Source organism: Macaca thibetana, chromosome 2 (assembly GCF_024542745.1).
Source record: "Macaca thibetana thibetana isolate TM-01 chromosome 2, ASM2454274v1, whole genome shotgun sequence".
Lineage (NCBI taxonomy): Eukaryota > Metazoa > Chordata > Mammalia > Primates > Cercopithecidae > Macaca > Macaca thibetana.
This window is the reverse complement of record NC_065579.1, coordinates 33789543-33811627: the sequence shown is the minus strand read 5'-3', so window position 1 is coordinate 33811627 and position 22085 is coordinate 33789543. Positions and strand designations below refer to the sequence as shown.

Sequence of the window (22085 nt, the reverse complement as noted above, 5' to 3'; positions counted from 1 at the left end):
TTTATAGTTCAATTTATGGTTTGATAATTGGACTTTTAAGATCTCTTTATAGAAGGCTTTTTACCATTCAGCATATTTTTATAAAGACTTCCAAGAGAAAAGGAGAGTCTCACCTCACAGTACTCCGTGATAATGCAGAAATTATCTTGCTCCACAAAACTTGCATGGAACTTGACAATGGCTGGGTGGTCCAGCTTGGAGAGGAGCTGGGCTTCCAAATTGGCCTGCACAGTTTCATTTGGATTTAGTTCTCCAACAGATATTTCCTTAAGTACCTTTCTGCAGTCAAAAAAAATTTTTTAAAACATTTACAGCCAAAAAACACATTTAACAAATATCATCAAGTGGTACAGAGCCACTAATTAATGCCCAGGTTGTGACCTACTCATATATCTGGTATTGCCTATTATGACACTGTGTCTCCTGGTGGGACCTGGGCCTGTTTTCCTGTCCTGCTTCCCCAAGGCCTCTGACCTCCTCATCTGTGTACCCTACAGTTCTATAAGGGCAGACATGGAACTAATCTTGAGCAATATTGCTGGGGTGGCCCTTCCTCCACCTCTCTAGATGTTTCAGTGTCTCTTGGTTTCTCTTATAGTTATCTATTTCTGTCTGTCTCTTTCTATGTGTGTTCACACACACACACACACACACACACACATATGTAATCCATCACTCTGTATCTTATTCTTTCTTTGCCTCTTTCCTTCTCTGTCTCTGCCTCTTTCTGTGTCTCTCTTGGCCTCTGTGTATGTATTTACACGTATTTACACACACTTACAGGCATGCTTCTCTCTCTCAGCTTAAAGTTTTCCAAATATATTGACTTAATATTGGTAGGAGCAATATTTATTTATTTTCTTTTTAAAACTATCCTTGGCATATCATACTTTATTACTACCAGTATTTAAAAGGAAAAATTAACTAAAACCATTAATAGAGATATTTAGTATTTCTAACATGTATAAATGAAAGAGCTCATTAAATCCCCAAGCCATTAATTTAAAAATTGTGATAACTCTATGAGGAATAGACCAAAACATTATCTCTTCCCATCTAAAAAAAAAAAAAAGAGTCTGATAAACAAATCAATTATAGTACCAAAGTGTAAACTAGACTATTGGGAAAAAATACCTTAGAACACCAATTATGTTTGCAGACACAGTCTGCTGATTATAAGTAAGCATTGGCAGTTCATTAAGGCAAGTTCAGCAGGACCAGCAATAGAAAGCATTTTACAAAAATCTTCCTTAGGAGTAGCTACCTATGCATGTCAATAAAAATGTATTATCGTAGAAAATTTCTTTAGGCCCTTTAACCAGCCCATAGATTAACCATCATTCTCCAGTCCTTCCTAACAGATGCTGACAGATGCCCTTGCCACAGGGAATGCCTCCAGCTAGTAAGCTCTCCTTGACATGCCCATGAACTTCTGCCCTCCCAGTTGAGATGTGTGCTTACCCAAGTCATTGCGTTTATTCCCAAGTCTGCTAATGCCAGTTATGCTCATCATTGTAAATTTATGACTTCAGTATAACTTAAATGAAGAGTGAGCGTGAGAGTTATCTCTGCTAGGAAAACTAAGTCAAATGAAAATCAAAAAACTTGAAAATAAAAAGTTGCAAAAATAAAAAGCTGTCAAGTAACTGAAAAGACAGTTCTGAAAAGGTTAAAAATGTGAAAATCTAGTATTCTAAATTCAGATTGTTACAGAAAAATAAATCTAGAAAACTAGGTCCTAAAAAATAATATAATAATAATATATATCTTATGGATGTAGTTTATGCAAAAAAAAAAAGATGAAGAAATCTCTAACCAGAGGACACTGAATGCTGGCTATACAGCCAAAAACTGGAGAAAATGTACAATGATATATTTTAAGTTGATGTAAATGTTTTAATTAATGTCATTTTATTTTAAAATTGTTTCCTTTTTTTAACCAAGTACCAGCTCCAATCACATTGGAGAGAAGAGCTTCTACCATTTTTAAAAATGTGATTATACTATTAACTTTTCAGTAATTCAAACAAGCCTCTCCCTCTGTTTTACGATAGAAGAACCATAATATCCTCAGGCATCACCAGAGGTAGAGCTTTCTTCTTGTTTCATATTCAGGCTCTAGAAGTTTTGATATTGCAGTCAGCACACTATTGTATAGTATTCCCCCATACCATTTCTCAGTGAGAGACTACGATCAAAATAAATAAATAAATAAATAAAATTTTAAAAACTCATTACAATTCTAAGTTAGGAAATCCATCCTACAAGCTGACAGCCTAAGTAGGAAAATGTAGAAACTGCCCTTATCCTATTCCGGGGTTGGGTAACATTTGACTTTTTTTTTTTTTCCCCAGAGCAGTAAAAGCTAGGTTAAGTTTACATTCTCCAAAAATCTCATAAGGAAAACCTTCTAATCCAAGATGACCATTACTGGGAAGTCACTTCCCCTAAAATTTGAGTCCTTTAATATTTTATTCACTTTAAATGTTCTCCATGGTCTTCCCATTCTGAACTCATCTCATCCCCAAAAGACACCAACAGCAGGCATAAGCTGCTTCCACAGAGGAGGCCAATTTGCATTAGAAAGGGCAGCTCTGCCTCAGCAGCCTCACAGGCAAGGACTCCACTATGCCATTAACAGGTGTCTTTCAATGTGACTGCAACACAGAAAGCTGGAACACTTGTCTTCCTTCCCCTAACAGGTGTTTTCGCATTGGTTTCAAACAGCCTATTACGCTCCTACTTAATAAGAAGTAGATTCTAGAGAAATGCCTGCTTGGTAACATTCTGTAAAGACTGTTCTATCAAGATTTGGTTTAAAATGACCTAATGTTATTAGGAGTGGCATTTCAGACTGTTAGTATACCCAAAGAAGCTTGACATGACATACAAGACTATGTTTTTTTGTTACTGAAGATTACAAAGCAGCAGGTGAAGCACAATGACATCTTCATAGAGCTTTTTCAGTAATTTACTGTACCCCAGCTAGCATGCAGTTATAAAAGTCACAGTGGTTAAGCATGACAATATAAAGTCTTACAAACCTGCAATATTCTCTTGCTGTGAAGGAACAAATGCTATAAAAAGCTTCAAGATACTTATTTTTCCTTGCAAACACCAACTATTGTGCAGCAGAGCATGAGATTTTACATACAAAATGTAACTACCTGAGCCCCATCTGGCACCCTGATGATAAAGCATAACCCATTTGTCCACAATTTGGCAGATGAAGGGAGAGCTATTAAGACAGGTGATATCTATTATAATCATCTCGTAGATGATGCAGAGACATTCACCTTCCTTGCCTGAAATCATGTCACTGAGCTGGCAGAGGAAACTCTCATTGCACATCACTTAATACGAGATCCATATCAGCATGAAAACTTACCAAGTCAGGGACAGCTTGTTACTTGCCCAGTGATTCCCAGTCTGTCACCCCTCCTAAATAACATGACAGACATTTATTTTATCAGAGCCTCAACTCAGGAGAAATTTCATGACAGTAGCAAAATTAGGCATCCCTTGGAGACGTACTCATTTTGCAAACTTCCCAAGTTACATGCTTTCTTTCTTTCTAGAATCAGCGAACTGACAAACTTTGGAGAATAACTTTGGAAATTCGAGATAACTATGGCTAATTTCATTCCCTTGAAATTGGCCTATGTTTTGTAGAAATGGGGAAGATGATATCTTTGAGATATTCATTAAGGGCTATTTTTCTCCAAATTTTCACATATCTTTTCACATTTTCCCCCATTTAACCAGCAGCATACGCTGCTTCAGGAAAAAGGTGACATCACCACAGAGAATATGAGTCAAACATGTCCTGAGTTTTTAAAGAAAAGACCAAGGCTAAAGAGAAAGGATCTGGAGGAACATATGAACAGTGAGTGGGTGAGCATTCTTCTGCCAGGTGAGAAAGAGATCTTTCTCTAGATCAGGGGAAGGGGACAGGGTCAGAGGGCAGGTAAAAAAAATTAGGAACTGCTGAGCCCTTGAAAATAGTTGCTGTGCTGTCAGGTCCAGAAAGGCAACTAAAAAGAGAACTCCAAGATGGGTAGGAAGGTCTGAGAGGAAGAGACCTGTGCTCTCCCTCCAAAGTAGGGCTTAAAGGATTGCAGAACACCCACATTTTCTTATGTCTAGCAAGGGTAAGGAGCTGCAAAAAGCTCTCCAAGGGGCGTGTAAACAGATGGGCCTAAGAGAGCTCTAGAATCTCCGGTACCCCAGGAAGGCATGGGAAGCAGCAGAATGAGATGCCATGCAGTCAACAGCCATCTCAGTGAGGGTCAGTCAGCTGGTAGAACTGGAAACCTTTGCAGTAGAGACAACAGTCCTTTCCTTTCTGATTTAACTATTAACATTCATTACAGGTAACTAGTAAATACCTACTACATGACTACAGTGTGGTGGGCACTGAGGAGTTAAGATCTCTGCTTTTGTGTCTACTGGGAAAGATAGACAACAGGTAAGTGTGCATGAATGTGTGTATATATCATGTATGGTTGTGTTTTTCAAAACTTCAAATTCCGACGAATGCTGTGAAGTTGAGGTAAGGATGTCTGAGGCCCTTCTGCTTTCAGAACTGTGATCCTGATGTGATCAGCAGCTACTGTACCCACTTAGCCTAAGTTACGGGAAATTTTCATTTCAACTTAAATGAGTAACTTTTTGGCTTTTGATTTTGCTTGTGTGTGTGCGTGTGTGTGTGTGTGTTTTATCATTTGCCTGTTTTACAAAGAGAGATTATCAAATATAATCAGGAGTTTTAAGATTTTTCATCCCTCTTGGAAGGGAGGAATTATTTTTATCGACTTTCTTAAATGGGAAGGTCTCTTTTTTCTAATTTACAAGGAAACAGTTTCATTATAGAAAAATTTGAAAACACAACATAAGGAAAATATTACCCACAATCCAACATAGAGACCATCAGAATTAACATTTCTGTGTATTTCCTTACAATCTTTTTGCTACATGTATTTCTTAATAGTAGAGACCAAACAGCTTACACAATTTGCTTACTGCTGTTTTCATGAGACATTATGATAGCAGACACTTGTCATTTGTGGCTGCCCACTTTAGACAGCTTCCTTACATTGTGGCAGATTCCTGGGCTGTGAGTCTTGCCTCCCCTGGAGAGAGAAAAACAGACAAACCAACCCTATGACTCCCAGCCTCCCTTGAGCTTGGGTGCTGATGTGTGACCTAGGTTCTGTCAGTCAGCTGCATCCAGCCAACACTTTGATGTGAGTGTGAGCTGCATCAAGAAACAAGGCGGCACAGGGTCTCCATTTTGCAAATACATGTATCATCAGAAACAGCATGGCCCTGAGCTCAAGGGCAGTAGGTCACTTCATTAGTGATGTTCTGCCCTCTAGCCTGCTCCCCCAGCCCTCCTACCACTGCTGTGAACTATCTGTGTTCTATAACAAATCCTTTTCTGCTTAAACTGGCAAAGGGTGGCTGCTCTTACCTGCACCTGGGAGTCCTGACCAACGCAATTATGCATCACAGAAATACTTTCAGGTGTTACCACAAATCACTGTAAACACTTTGGGGCAATGAAAGCCAAACCTCCAAAGGTCTGGCTCATTTGGTTCATTTTTATTTCCACCTTAGACTCTTCTAATGCATTTAAGACTGCGGTAATTCTTTCTCCATTTACAGATAGATAGAAATTGATGGTGGAAAACATCCTGTTTTAAAGTTATTTCATCTCTTTTAATATGATATATAATTTTCAAAAGTAAAGGGGCATGAAAAAGATATATAATGGCAGAAAGTAATGTTTATTCAAAAGTTGGCACATTGATAAAAATAATGGAAAAGCCAGGAACTAAAGGTACCTAAAGGAATAGCTGGTGGGGAAAAAAAAAGAGTAGAGGTTAGTAGCAAGTATACTACAGTATACTACAGATGGAGTTTCATTTTATTTCTGTTGTTTTTCCTTCCCTTGGTAAAACAAAAGTATTATTTTTATGTCTGTGTCACATTAAAAGACAAAATTATTTTATGGGTCATCACCATACGCCGTAATATGCACTGTTTTTTGTTTTTTAACAATTAAACCCGTAGACCTAGCTTATTCGGGGGTTAGAACTCTCTAATTCATCTTGTCCATTCTACGCACCCCTAATTCATCTTGTCCATTCTACGCACCCCTGATCACAAACATGTAGCAGAGTCTTTGGACACAGCAGGGGTTAAAAGGGCATCATGGTGCAGTGCAGGGATGGCAAACTGTAGGTGCCCATGGCAGACATCAGCAACTGAGGAACAAACTGCCAAAGACTTTGAGAAAGGAAATCTCACCTTTCTGTTACTTTACCATCTATTAACTATCTTCTGTGTGACAAATACCATGCCATGTGCTGGAGATACAAAGATGAAAAAGACAAAACTCCTGCCCTCCAAGAGAGCTCAGTCCCATGGGGAGGCCAACAAGTATATAAATAGTTGGACAGCTTCATGATAAATGATAAAATAGAGCTGGGGTTGGGCAGTGAGCATTCCTAACCTTTCTTTGAGGAGAGAAGAAAAGGCAAAATCTATGGACTAGAGTTTCAGGATGTTCATTTTGCAAATGCTAACTGCTTTATACTTGCTACAGTGCCTTTTCCCTGGGTGGATCTCAAGCAGCAAAATAAATGAATTTATCATTCTTTACTATTTGCCCTGTATAAATCAATATCCAGTAGAAGAGTGTCTGTAATTACCTGAATAGACTATGAAAGCTAATCAGCATATGACTCTTTAAAAACACTAGTTAATACATTATATTATATATTACAATATTTTATATATGGTGTATTTTTCCTTAAACACATACATAAACATACACAAAATCACACTATACATTATGGAATGTGGTATTAAAATGTTACAGGGGGGAGGAGTATTTTTTAAGAGATACATAAAACTGTCAGGTTCATAAACCACTCCTTCCTTCCTTGTTTTCTTTCTTCCTTCCTCTCCACCTGTTTATTCCCCATTTTTTCCAAAAAAAATATTGAAGCTTTACATAGCAAGATCTTTAAAATCAGGGTTAGGAACCCTCCCATTAAGCCATGCTTTGCTCTGGAGGACTCTCTTCATTTGCGTCCCCTAGAAGGCAAACCCTGAGACGAGGATTTGAATGCAAGTAGTAATTTGGGAAGTAATAGGAAAGTGGGGAAGTGAGACCGGAGGGGAAGGAAGCCATGAAAGGGTATATCATCAAGACAGTTACCACTGAGAGCAACTGGATCTTAATTCTGTCAAGAAACTCTGGGAGCTAGTGTAGGACATTAACCTCAGAGTTCTCCTGCCCAAAGGGTGAGGAGTGATGGGGCTGGGATATTAATCTGCCAATTCCCATTGTCCACTGACTAAAACGGCTCCCTGGAAGTATTAATTCCTCCACTCTTCTCCCTAGGCAGAGCACAGGAAATCCTAATGGCTAGAAAGAGCACTCAGGCAGAATTGCATGGCAGGCAGCTGGAGGCTGAGTCCATGCATAACAAAATGTTAAGTGCCCAGGGGATACAGGCAGGACCCCAACACTGTCTTCCACAGGATAAAAATAAAGGAAATTCCTCTCATTTTAAATTCTGGCCTGGTTTCCCTATACTCCTGAAGATGGCTAGTATATAAAGATTCCTAGCCAAAGTAAAATAAAGTGGCTTGAATATTCAGTAATGAAACTGCAAACCAATTATAATCTATAGATAAATTCCATTTACTATGCTTTTCAAGACTGATTTTGTTTACAAATATTTTAGCAGCATGTAAGAGTATTACATACAGATAACAGACAAATAATTAATAATACAGCTAATAAAGAACAAAAAAGAATAAAATTATTTCAGATATTTTTGTTTGGCAAACATGCTATTTCTGGCTGCTGTCTAGATTATATTTCCATCTGTGGTGACAACTTTCATGCAGTGTTTCAATGCTGGTACTATAACAAATCATTGCAAGTTGCCTTTTAGTTTTAAGGAGCAAAAGAGGATAAACAAAAATTTTAGGAGTAGGTGGTTTGAAGACAAATATTGCATGAATAAAAAATATTTAATCACCATCATGTGAATTCTATGAGTTTTCCCATCTGTATAAATAAGCAAAATAGAAATGACTTGAGCACATGTCTCAAGGCTGGCAATAGTGCTGGTGCTCCCTGGAGTTCTCTGCAGAGAATCTCTTGTGTCAATGTAAGAATAGAGCTGGTATCCAAATGGACCATGTCCTGCATTTCCCTAGAGGGCTTCTTGGAAGTGACGTGGAGAAAAGATAAAATGTCTGACCGCCCTATTGTACAAAGCCCCTCCCCAAGCACATGACCAAAGAGTTGTTAGCCAAGCCAAACAAAAATGCATGAGTGCATGCTAATTAACTGGGGAGCAACAAAAGTCTGCATTTGTTCAGGCAGTGTTGGAAAAGCTTGTGCATTTGTGCACTCACAACACGACAGTCATGTCTTCCCCCCACCCCCATTTCTAAATCACAGCCGCTATAAAAGCTTCTGGGGCTGTCTCCTAGAAGACTGGAGAAAAATTTGCCCATCCCTCTTCTTTTACCTACAATATGAGTGGATTCCCTTCATGGAGGAGACAGCTTTCTGGAACTTCTTTTTATCTACTTCTCTAAAAGTTCTCTTTACCACCAAGGATGCCTTGGGTCAATTCTAACTTCCCCTTTAAAATCATATATAGCTCCTCCTTGTCCCTGTCTTTCTCCCCTACACCCTGAGACAAATGGTCAAGCAATTCTATTTTTCTTACTTATACAGATGGGCAAAGCCATGGATATTGTGGCTTAATTATTGTGAGAAACACTGATGACTGCCTACCCCACACAGAGTCATCCCCCAACACCCCTAACATCATATGCTCTGGAAAGGAGGATCCTCTCCCTAGTTCCTGCGGTGAATCATAATTGGTCTGGAAAAGATGTTCCTCACTGATAAAAAGAGAAGTATGAGAGGAAACTCTTCTTTCATCTGCCTCTGCATGTGATCATCTGCTTGTGACTCCTTGAACTACGGCAGCCAGCTGGACTCATGAAGTAAGCCACCGTAACATGACTGGCAGAAGCACGGAGAGGTAAGCCAGAAGGCACCAACGTCCCTGATGATGTTGCTGAGCTGCTGAATTAGTCACCCAGGAAGTGCCATCTCTCCAGACTTCTTGTTAGGGGGATAAGAGTTTCTTATGGTTTAAGCCAATTTGATAGCATCAGCCATTTCCTGATACTAACACTTTGCTACAAGAAGTAAGAGGAGATGTTTAAAGAAGAGATTAGAAACAGAGGTAGAGAATGTAGTACAGTAAATATTCCACTCATTTGTAAATGCTTAAGGTTATAAAAACCCAAATGATAAAGTTATTTAGGCATAGCTATGCTGTATAAAAAGATTAAAAGAAAGGTAAGCCCTTTGAGAACCGGGTAATGTCTTATTTACTTAGAAAGCAGTTAATGAGTCTCCTAATTTAAAACATGTATAACTTGGCTCTTTTCTATTTGAGCATTGATATGAATCTTTTAAAATTCATGACAAAATGAACTACAGTGAACGACACAGAAATGAACCTATTGTGAGAAAAAAACTGGGGGATAAATGACTAAAAATTGTTATTAGTACATTTCAAAACTAAAACAACACGATATTCATTTAATTTGAAAACATAATTCAAAATTATTTTATATAAAAAATTTTAAGTTATTTAAAAAATCAGGGTTCAAAATTATTAAAATTCCACCAGTGTTATACTTCTTCCTTTAGGTGATGATATAGAAGTAATAATAGCAAACAGAAGATAATCTAAAACGAGAGGCAAGAAAGAAAACAGTAAAGCAAGGGGAATGGATAATTCACCAATCAAAAAATATAAAGATTTTAAAATAAATACTGAGTTGAAAAAGACCAAGAAAAAAAGAATTCTTAAAATATTTGGTTTTCACTCTCTCCTGCCAAAAAAGAAAATAAAAAGAAAGTACACTTTATAAACAGTAATAAATATACCTTTTTCTATAGTTCTCTAGTGATAGGAGAGAAAAAGGTACTAAAAATGCAAGTTTATAAAAATTTGCTTGCTAACATACGTGCTGGAATAGCTTTGATCTGGAAGCTGAATTACCAACAGAAGCTGATAATAACATTAGCATAGACAAAAAAAAAGGCAGATATTCCTACCTGGAAAAAGGGGTTTGGCTCCGATGTTTCACAGTATCTCAGAGAAATGACAACACCCATTGTAATGGCGTGGCCCAACAGAAGCACAAAGCTACCCAATTTTCTTAATGTGTTCCCCATATTCAGCTTCTTTTCCAGTTTTGAAATGGATTTTATGTATCTGTAGAATTTTAAAGCTGGACAAGACCTTCTAAAAGCAGATAATCAAAGCACCTCAACCCACTGAAGTCCTGGGACATTAAACAATTAATCCAAGGTCACGAAGCAAGTTACAATGGAGCCACCTTTTACCTCTTGAAGGAGGAAACAGACCATCAATTCTGAAGAATGGACTTTTGTCTCCAGATTGAATGGTTTTCCCTTTCTGCTGTTAGTATAGAGATCTTCAGTGTCTAATGAGTAAGACAGTCTAAAATTTTTCATTTTTCAAAGAACAAAAACTCCTGACACCTGCTTTCTTCCCTTCCTTAGCACTTAAGTAAAAAGAAAAAATCAAAAACAAAAATCTTGTCGTTGTGATTGGAATAATGATTTTGCTTTCGATGAGGCACTAATGACACTATGTCTGTTCTTCGTTATCATTTGAGAGTTACAGAAATCACATGGAAGCCAGGAATATTGCCAATTATAGCGCCACAGATTTGGAGGTTTGGGGAAAGACATCATACAGAAGAGGGAGGCAGCGTTTCTCAGGACTTACTCTCCTAACAAGGTGGTGAAGTCTACATTTTGAAGTTGTTCTAAGTACCACAACCCTGCAGGTATAATTTTGTGTTTGAGGGCTAGTCTTTTTAAAAGTTCAACTGAGCAAAATTCATTTGATTTAAAATTGTTAAACAATGGAAAAGTAGTAATATGTCTTAAAAACAAAAATAAATATTGATAACATAAGACTCTAGGCAGCAAATCACTCATTCACTCCCTTACGCTTTGAAAAGTTCTGAGCTTATAGCAAAGATCCTACTTATGCAGGCAAGGAAATTAAGGAGCATAACAATATTAATAAGGATATAAAAAAATTACCACAGATAATTTGGTTAGCTTCTGTTACAATTATTATATGCTCCAAATTTAAAATCAGTGTTAGGCTATTATTCAAAATGCAATATTCAAATGAATAATTCATTCCAGGTTTATATTTTGAACATTACAGAAAAATACAAGAATTGCAGATTTCAGTGAGATAATCAGATGACCATAAAATCAAGATACAGAAACAAATTGAGTTTTAAGAAGCAACAAAAGCTGATTAGCTCCATTTCCTTGACTAGGTAAAAATGAGAAAAGATAAACACTGTTTAAAGTAAAATTAAATTATGATCTAGGCAAGAAGTTGTTTAATAAAATAAAAATAAAAAATAAAAAAACCTAGAGTTTTAATGATATAAATTTCCTTAACCTTATTTATAACAGTAGTAGATTGGCTGTCTTAACAGTAAGACAGCCAAAATAGCAAAAGTTTGTAATTCTAAATTTCAATCTCGATTTCATCATCATGGCAAGTGTAATATGCGGGCTTGAGCTACAACTTTCTGACTATAGGACAAAGCAAGTTGTTACTGAATTTAAGTTTGAGATGGAAAGCGAAGAAAATGAAACCCTGTATAAGCATACTTCCCTTAGAGGGTTTAAACAACTGATGCTGGGTCTTTTATTTTTGCTGAGTTATGCTTATACCAAATAAAAGTCTATTTTTGTGCACCTAAAAAGTCAGGGCTTAACCTACCAAGAGAGCTCAAAGTAGAATCTACTACTAGGAAGGATCTAGTTTCCCTGAATGACAGCTTATGGATTTAGTCATTGATTTGTAACACACACAAAGTCACCATGGACTGTGTGAGAGGAGGGGGAGACAGGGAGAGAGACATGGCTCGCCTGTCTTTGATTACACAGGCTTGCTTTTTTGGAGACAGGAGGGTGGAGGGGAGCCTGGCTAAATAAAGTGCCTTGGACACTTAGCACTTGCTACAGTCACAGAGATGCTTTGCGGTTTCTCCCGCCTGCTCAGGTTGTCTACAGGAGCTCGGCAGCAGAGACATCCTCCTCAGGTCATAATGTTGAGTCAGGGACACTAAAAGAAAAAGAGGCTTGAGCATGGTTTTCTATGAGTTTAGTTTCCAGAGATTCTGGAATTTGAGGATAAATCAAAATGTTTTCATGTTAATATGATCAAAGGAAAACATTATTAGAATCAAAAAGTGTGATACTTGAATAAGTCTCAAAGAAGGGACACAGGGTCTTAGAGCAGTGCTTCTTGAATTTTTTTGTGCATACAAATCACCACAGGATCTGTTCAAATTCTGCTTCTGGTTCAGCAGCTCTAGAGTGGGGCCTAAGAGCCTACATTTCTCAGGTCCCAGGTGATGGCTGCGGCTGCTTGTCCAGGGACCATACTTTGAGTGGCAAGATTGAGAGCAGGTAGGGGTCCAGAAGACTGCCAGGGCTGAAAGTGTTGAAGAGCCCCAGTGTTTGTCTAGAGGCTTGGGGCAGAGGGTGGATTTGAAGAGCAGACCAACAGACAGGGAATGTGTCCCCCTCTACCACCCAATCTACTCACCCCTCCCTCCTTCCCAGCAACCTTGAAATCTCATTTGAAAACAAAGAACTGGGAACAGCTGCTAGTCCAGCTCCATCACCTTACAGATGAGAACACTGGAACTCAGAGAGGCTGCAAGAGTGGATTACATGCCCTCCTGAGGATATTCCACAGCCAGCACTGATGTGACCCCAAAACTGTCCGTTTTAAAATACAATGAAGGAAACCTTCCTTACATTTTAACCCAAATTCTTTAAACTATAGTTTGCACTGGTTTCCTCTTGTTCTGTTCCCAGTAATGATAAAGTACAGCTGCCCAATGACCCTTTGAACATTTCTTATTACGTAATTTATTACCTTAATGTATTCACACTCAGCCTCATTTCACAGACAATTTGATATAACTTATATAATACAACAAAAAATTAAGACCAGCAAGCATAGAACACAAATAGGGAAAAGAACACAAATATGCTGGCCAGAAATTATTGCTATGATTGAGCTTCAAATTTAATTCCAAACTTCTTGAAAGGTATTTTTATTATCACTATTAATATTATTGCTGTTATTGATGGTAATGTAATAGATACAATTTTTGCCTATTACAAGGGGTATTTCAATCTTTAGATCCTGAGTGTCATAAGCCAGTTTTAATTTTAGTCACATAACAGTGAAGATGTTTCCCAAGGAGAACATCAGTGGTTCTATTAAATAAAATTCATTCAGAAACAAAATTCCAACTTACATATGAAATAATGCACTTTGATGTCTAACAAGAAAAGCTTCTCAACTATTACTTTAATTCCAGTTTCTAAATTCAGTACACATGTACGGGGCACCTGATCTGTGGAACGTACTTTACTTGTCACAGGCACAGCCTGTGCCTTCAGGGACTTTGCAATCCAGTGGGAGAGCACAGACAAATAACTAAAAGCTGTAAGAAACCGTCATGCACCTTAAAAGGATGAAATCAATATTCTAAAGAGGTAATCAAAGACCAAGATATGAGATAATCATAAGAAAACCTCTACCCACTAAAATAGTGATACTGGTGATGATTATGGCAATAGTAAGTGCTATACGTGAGACAGTTATTTGGCACCATGTACAGTGCCAGGAAACTATTAAAATCCTCTTGAAATAAAGAAACTAAGACACAGATTAAGACACAGAGTCTGTTAAGTGACAAACTACACTCAATAATAATGAAACTGGGATCCCACTTGTAAATCCTTTTTTTTTTTTTTTTTGAGACAAGTCTCGCTCTGTTGCCCAGGCTGGAGTGTGGTGGTGTGATCTTGGCTTACTGCAACCTCCACCTCCTGAGTTCAAGTGATTCCTGCCTCAGCCTCCCAAATAGCTGGGATTACAGGCATGCGCCAACATGCCTGGCTAATTTTTGTATTTATTTATTTATTTTTAGTAGATATGGAGTTTCACCATGTTGGCCAGGCTGGTCTTGAACTTCTAACCTCAAGTGATCAGCCTGCCTTGGCCTCTCAAAGTTCTGGGATTACAGGCATTAGCCACTGCACCTGGCCCCCACTTCCAAATCCTGGGCATCTCACTATCACACCACTATGGGATGCTGCCTTCTGAGTTTATGATATCAAAGTCCAATGAGCTTCACACCAAGAACAGAACTCAAAAATACATCTCTGCACAAGGTTGATAGTCTGAATAACCTGGAAAAAAGGGGAGAGGCAACCTCCTGCCCTCCCCATCCCCAAGGCACATGTTCCAATTTTTATGAAAAGCATTTTTCAAAAATTGTACAGCAATAATCCTGACACAAATCGCTGGCAATATTGAAGAACTGATGATTGAACAGGTGGCTTGTGAAAGTTTAAAATATAAAGCAGCGGCCAGCAGGAGCTCACATGGGCTTATGGAGAACATGCCAAATTAACCTAATTTCTTTCTGTGGAGGGTTATTTGATTGGTAGATCATAGAGAAGCAATTAGCTGTGGTATATTATGATTTCAGCCCATCTGATAAAACATGTTAACATGTCAGAGAGAAGAGTCTGTGATATCCTCTTCATGTGGGAGAAAGGCAGTCTTCATGTGGATTCATGGCTGGTGAACAAGCAGACCAAATATGCTGGAGTCTTGTGTCTCAGGTCATTTTTCAGGTGGTACTTCCTAATGCCATTGAGATCCCTAACAATATCCTCACCTACATTTTATTAATGAGTTGGACGAAAATCTAAAGACACATTTACCAAGTTTGTAGAAGACACAAAGCCAGACAGCATAATCAATAGACATAAGGGAAAGTGAACTTTTCAAAATGATTGAAGAAGCTGAAACATGAACTGGAAATCAACAAAACTAAATTTTGCAAACTAAAACCTGAAGTTTATAGTTAGAGTCAGGAAAATCAAATCCTCAAATCTAAGATAAGTGACATCTGGCTTAAGAGCAGAATGGCTCATCTATAAAAACTCTGGGGAGAGTGTGTGGGAAGGGGAATACTTCTTCCCCCATCACCCCAATTCAATATGAAACAGTATGTGATTGCTAAAAGAGCCGATATTCCAGGCTGATTTTGAAATGTATGAAAGATTTCGGTATCATTACACTTGATTCCATCATACCCCTGGTGTTCAGGCCTCATTTCAAGGGGAATATTGTCACCAAAGTTAGTTCAAGGAATGATTTTAAGATGTTGAGAGGTCTTAAAACCAACTTATCCAAGGAACAGTCAGAGAAACAAGGAGATCGACAGAGCTAATGTATTTCAAGGAATAACTTGTGAAAATGTGCTAGGAATGTTTTCCTTGTCATTCATTTAAGACTTAAAACCATATAGAGTCATCCTTATTTTCCCCATTTTACAGATAAGAAAACTGAGACTACTAGTTTAGGTAATTGTCCAAAGTAAGTGGAAAGACTGAGATATAAATACAGGAGGTCTGACTTTAAGACCAAAGCTCTTTCTACTCATTATTAATGTAATCTTTAGCCAGTGTTTAAATTTCAACAATAACAAGAGAAATCAGACTAACAAGGGCATGATAACTATGTTGTAAAGTTCCTTCCTTGTACATGCCCGGGTTTTCATGCGTTTGTGCCTTCACTTATGCTATTTCTGCTGTCTGGGACACTCTGTCTCTACCCTTTCTCTGCCAGATTTATATTCATTCTGTAAGTTTGGCTCCAGTGTTCACTCTTCCAGAATGTCTTCTCTACTCTATAAAAATAGAATAAGTGCATGTCCATCTAGCATGCCTGCAAGGGGTTGAAAATGCCTATTTACATTCTTGTTTGCCTGAATGGTCCATAAGCTCTTTGAAGGCAAGAGCCTTCATGTCCATAAAGATCACACGTTCAATTTAGTTTTTATTTTTTGTTCCTAATAGTTTTATTGAGACATAATTCACGTACCATTAAATTCACTCTTTTCGAGTGTACAATTCAGTAGTTTTTAGTATACACCCAGAGGTCTGTAACCATCAACACTGTCTAATTTTAGAACACTTTTATTATCCTTATTATGGATTGAATTGTGTTTCCCTAAAATTCATATGTTGGTCTCAACCCCCAGTGCCTCAGAATGTAACTGTATTTGGAGATAAGGTCTTGATAGAGTCGATTAAGTTAAAACTAGGCCAGCAGAGTGGGCCCTAATCCTATATGAGTGTTGTCCTTATAAGGAGCGGGAGAGACCACAGACACACTTGCACAAACACAGAAAGGTCGTGTGAAAACAGAGCAAGGAGGTGGCCATCTACAAGCCAAGGAGAGCAGCCTCAGAAAAAAACCACCCTGCTGGCACCTTAATCTTGGACTTTCGGCCTCCAGACCTGTGAGAAAATAAATTTCTGTTATTCAAACCACCTAGTCTGTGGCATTTCATTATGGCAGCCCTGGAAAACTAACACAGTCCCCAAAGAAATCCCGTATCTATCAGCAGTCACTACCCATCTCCATTCTCCATAGCCCCTGGCAACCACTTTTCTTCCTGTGGGTTTGCCTGCTTGATATTTCATATAAGTTGAATCACAGAATATGTAGTCTTCTGTTACTTCTTTCACTTAGCATATCGTTTTCAAGGTTTATCCACACTGTAGCATGTATCAGTATTTCATGGCTTCTCATGGTTAAATAATATTCTATGGTACGGATATACCACTTTTTGTTTATCCATTTATCAGTTGATGGACATTTGGGTTGCTTCCAACTTTTGGTTATCATGAATAATGCTGCTGTAAACCTTTGTGTACAAGGTTTTGTGTGGATGTGTTTTTATGTCTTTTGGGTATGTACCTAGGAATGGAATTGCTAGATCATATCAGTAATTTTGCATCTGTAGTAAATTTTCTGGCTGGTGAGTTACTCTATGATTTCCTCAAGCTCAAGGATAATCATTTTTTCAAATACTACTTTTATGTCACTCTCTCGCTAAAGATCTTACAGCTCTTATATTCCCCATCAGACAAAACTTATTAAGCCTCAAGTTTAACTATCAACTGTACCCTATCTGGACTATTAATCGTTACTTCCAAACCTGACCCAGCTACCTCCTCTATTCATGATCCTATCTCTGTATCCTTTTTCTTGCTTCTATTCCCTACTCTGTCCCCCTCCTTTCTATCACATCTGAGAAAAGGACAGATGCCCTCCAAGAGTTGTCTCGTATTCACAACTCAGAATTCAGGGCATAGCGAAGATGGTCCTGGAATGAACAATAATCTGCTGAATTATCTTAATTAACCACAGAGTAAGGGGCTTGCGTTAGATGACACAAAAACTCCATTCGGGCTAGATGTGGTGGCTAACAACTGTAATCCTAGCACTTTGTGAAGCCAACGCAGAAGAATTGCTTAAGTCCAGGAGCTTGAGGCCAGCCTGGGCAACATAGTGAGACCCCCTCTCTATAAAAAGTAAAAAAATTAGCTGAGGATGGTGACATGTGGCTGTAATTCCAGCCACTTGGGAGGCTGAGGCAGGAGAACTGCTTAACCCTAGGAGTTTGAGAGTGCAGTGAGCAGTCATTGCGCCACTGCACTCTAGCCTGGGCAACAGAGCAAAAGTCTGTCTCTTAAAAAACAATAATGATTTTTTAAAACTTCATTCATGCCTAAGATTCTCTGATTCTGTTGAGAGATTATCTTCATCAGCTGGGCCCACCCTGCCCTGAGATCCCTTTACTTCCATTTCTCTTGCCTATCTTTAAGTACTTGGGTACAGTGAATGCCTGAGTCTCCTACTACAGCATTAGTGGGGACAGGTTGGAGCCTGGAACTGGCCAGAATAGAGGAGATATGTGGTGGTCCCTTTCCTCCTTGACAGTCAGAGCTGTGGAGTCACATCTCTACTAGCACCACGACTTGTTTAATCAGGCTGTGGTGCTAAATCTCTAAAACATGATGCTGAGTGCAAGAAGCCAGATGAAAACAGTGCATACCATATGGTTCTATGTATTTCAAATGCTAGAAAAGACTTATCTATAGTGACAGAAGCATATCAGTATTTGCCTGGGTTTAGAGGAGGATTAGAAGGAGCACAAAGGAACTTTTTGAGGGTGTAGAAATGTTCTATGTTTTATTTCTGGTGGTGGTTACCACAGTGTGTAAATTTGTCAAAACTATTAGAAATGTGCACTTCAAATGGGTACCTTTTATTGTCTATAAATTATTCTTCAATGAAGTTGGTTTCTTTAAAAGTTAGGCTACAGTAATGAGAGGGCAGCAGAGCAGAGAAAGGCTGCAAAGGATTTTTAGCCTTTAACCTGGAAGGTTCTCGGGTTCAGATCACAAGGTTGAGTACCTTTTATGGTGATCAAAGTTCCAGAGATAATAGGAGCTGCCATGTAAGTCTATTCCCAAGTTACACAGCAATATGAAAATTACTCCACAACACCGTAGTTACACTGCTACACACATGTTGTCACCTTAAATTGTGTTCCTTGGTATGGGGAATGTTGTTGCCTAACAAGTTTTGTGTGCCTCAGCTCTTCCCCTAAAATGTAAGCTCCTAGAAGAGGGTCTTGGTTTTTTGTTTTTTGGTTTTTTTGTTTTTTTTTTTTTTACTTTTTTTTCACTTGCTCTTTGGTGCCTAGTGTTACCAGGGCCCATTGAATTCATTCGTTATCAACTCAGTTATCTTTTGATTGAACATGGTGTATGCTACAGTCTGATCCCCTGGATTAAGAATTGGGTGCTGATGACATCAAGAATCAGGGGCCTCAAGAAGGCCACTGTGGTGGTAGCAGAGGCAGCAAGATGGAGTTCCTGGGCAGCAGTACCATGGGTCCCGGCACCAGTGATGGCAGGGAGGTTGTCCTCAGTCTGGCCCTCCAGAAATCCCTGGTGAATCTGTGACCCACCCATTAAATTTATAATAAATTCCTTTTGGGCTCCGGTCAATATGCTAAGTCTTATTTTGTTGCTTGGAACCGACAGACCTGATAAGATAACAGAAAGGAGAGTACATATGTATTAACATTCTTTAAAATAAGTTACTTTGTGTAGAACTGGTGAAATCTTGTTTTCTCTTTCTCAGAGAAAAGCAAGAGTAGGGAAATCAAACAGAGGTAGGAAAAATGTACACATTGTCCTTGAGAAGAGACCTGGTCATTTTAGATATAGCCAATACCAAGATACATTATTTGATCATAAGGCAGAATAAAAATTAGATGGGGTCTACCAGGTGTAGAAATAGCATAACATCTCCAGAAAGACTACCTCCTGCCCTACCTGCCCTACATTCTACCCATGCAAGACTTCCTTCTGTGGCAGATGGGCCAGCTAAACTCAACTTGACATCACTTAACGAGGCAATGTCCTCCTGACTGTGATTCTTGTCTGCTAGTCCCACTTCTGCAGCCTAGAACAGCATAGATCATGTTTACCTCTGAATACACTGCAGCTCTTCCGATATTTAAAAAATCTTTAGTTAAGGCAATGGTACTCAAACTTCAGAGCGAAACAGGACCCCCAGGATCTTGTTTAAATGTAGATCCCTAGGCCAAAGCATGGAAAGTTTGATCTATAGTAGGTTTCAGCTGGGTTCTAGGAGCTGTAGGTCATTCTGCTACAAGTGATTTATGACTTTCATTTTGAGTCCCTACAGTATGCCCAGTTCTGGATGGGTGACTGGGGATATAAAAAACAAACAGAAATAGACAGTTCTCCAAGGAAGATATACACATGGCCAATAAGCACATTAAAAATTACTCAGCCTCTTTAGCTATCAGGGATATGCACATCAAAACCACGAGACCACTTTACACATACTACATACTAGGAAAGCTAGAATGAAAAGGACAAATTATAAGTATCAGTGAGGATGCAGAGAAATTAAAACCCTCATACACTGCTGGTGGGAATGCAAAATGGTACAGCCACTTTGGAAAACAATCTGGGCAAAGAGAAGACAGTCACATGTGATACTGTTTACCAGTCTTCAGAATGAGGAATGATATCCACCCAAGAAAAGGATACTTTCCATTTGATTTACTAAATTTTGGACACTGCCTAGATACTGAAGTGGAAATTCCTTTTAAATCTCTGAAAATATGAGACTAAAAACATTGATGAAAGATCAAAGCTACAGATGTAAGCTTAGGATCACTTGCTCTCAGGTAATAGGAAAACTTGGGAAAGTAAGTAGAGTGAATGTGAAACACACCTACACTTAAACCATCATCCTTCACCCCAGAGAATGTTTTGCCGGATAAACTTGGAATGTATTATTAGAAGGCTAAATTTCCTTGATGAAAAAAGCAACCAGAGCCAGTTAAGGGCAAGACCAAACATATTTTCTCTCACTAAAATTGGCCTCCAATACCTTTATGTTTAAAACTCCACGTGAGGTTATACAGATCTGCTCAAATGAGATAACTTCACCCTTGCTCATTGCTTTTAGACCCGTAGAGCCAAAATAGTTCAATTATTCTGATTGCTACTGAACTACGCCATACATCTGTCTTTTAACAGGGGCTGCTTTAACTGCCCTCCCTCCCCATGATATCCATAATATTCTGTGTTCGAGGCCATAGAATTGGCATGGTACCTGTGCAGTCACATAGGACCCAGTGCTTAAAAGAGTCTCACATTTGGATTAATGCTCTGTTATCACTGGCTTGAAATTCTTAATAATTTTTTAACAAGGGACTATGCATTTTTCACTTTGTATTAGGCCCCACAAATTATGTAGCTGGTCCTGTCTGTGTTAGTCAAGCATAAAACCTATTTACAATTGACTCTTGCTAAACTAACCAACATCATTCTTGGTCACTGGATCCATTTTCCTTTTACATATTCCATTAAGTGGGGTAGGGCTCAGTTCTGTCAACCCTCTATGTGTCTGTCAATATAGTAAGTTCTCTGAAAGGGATGCAAGATGTTAGTTACAGATGGGGAAGTCAAGGCAGCTACAGAAACACTTAAAAGAACTAAAACATCATCTGTCAATGCAAATGGGAGTCAATTGTGTGCATACTTTGATAAAGTCCATTAAATTCACATACTTCACCCTATGTGGATGGATCTTAATTTGGCTTCTTGAAAGGGCTATATGGAATAATTAAATGCACATATCTGCACATTGAAAGGGCATCAGTGAATGGTGTGCCTCTGATGGGACTTTCATTACATGTTCAAAATCAGGTTTTATTTGTTATGGGTTACATTTCTAAAGTTCAGAAAAATATGAATATTAAGTCATAACAGTTTTACAGTAACATCAAAAATGTATGTAAAACACAAAAATTAATGTACATATTTCCTCTTTATAACAACTTTATTGAGATGTAATTTATATACCAAAAACCCTGTACATTTAATGTATACAATTTGATGGGTTTGGGCATATGCATACACCATGCTACTATTACCATATACAATTTCTTTCTGTATTTGATTCTCCAGCTCCAGATAAAAGTACCTCAAAATAAAATTCATAGTAGTTTTGATTAGCTAAAACATATTTTCAGGGGAACCAAGAAGACTAGTACTTCTCCATAACATAATTTCAAATGTATTTTCATTGTTCATTAAGGGTTCTCCTGAACCAGAGATCAGTTATACCTTGTATTAAAAATTTTTTTAATCTTTCTTTTGAAGCCTCCTGATAGTACTACTATAAAACCAAATGAAAAGATGCTTTTGAAGTACTTAGTTTTTTCAAAAGAAAAAGTTACACTATTGTTAACATAGAAAATGGAAATTCTTTGGAATAAAAGCATTATTAGCTTTACGAAATTTTACTTCCATTTGGGCCAGTCACCTCTCCTCAGTTACCTCAGTTGTAACCAGGGATAATTCCTGTTACCCAGACAGACTTGTTTGTGAGGATGGGAGAGCTAATAGGTATGATCATCTCAGCAGCTAAAATTAGGGCTGATATCCCTCTCTTGTCTATACT

The 22085-nt window shown here is 38.2% G+C and overlaps 1 protein-coding gene across 14 annotated transcripts in view; it reads right to left on the bottom strand.

Annotated features, from left to right (window-relative positions):
• NEK11 (NIMA related kinase 11) overlaps positions 1-22085 on the bottom strand; it is a 310384-nt gene that overhangs the window by 258009 nt on the left and 30290 nt on the right. For 13 of the 14 annotated variants that reach the window (XR_007722953.1, XM_050777796.1, XM_050777800.1 and 10 more), the window contains exon 3: positions 114-279. The exons of the other annotated variant lie outside the window; for it this stretch is intronic. Coding sequence is in view for 12 of the 13 variants with exons in the window: in XM_050777796.1 (XP_050633753.1) it covers positions 114-279 (166 nt within the window). In the remaining variant the exon portion in view is untranslated. The remainder of the gene's footprint in view (positions 1-113; positions 280-22085) is intronic. 14 annotated transcript variants of the gene reach the window in all.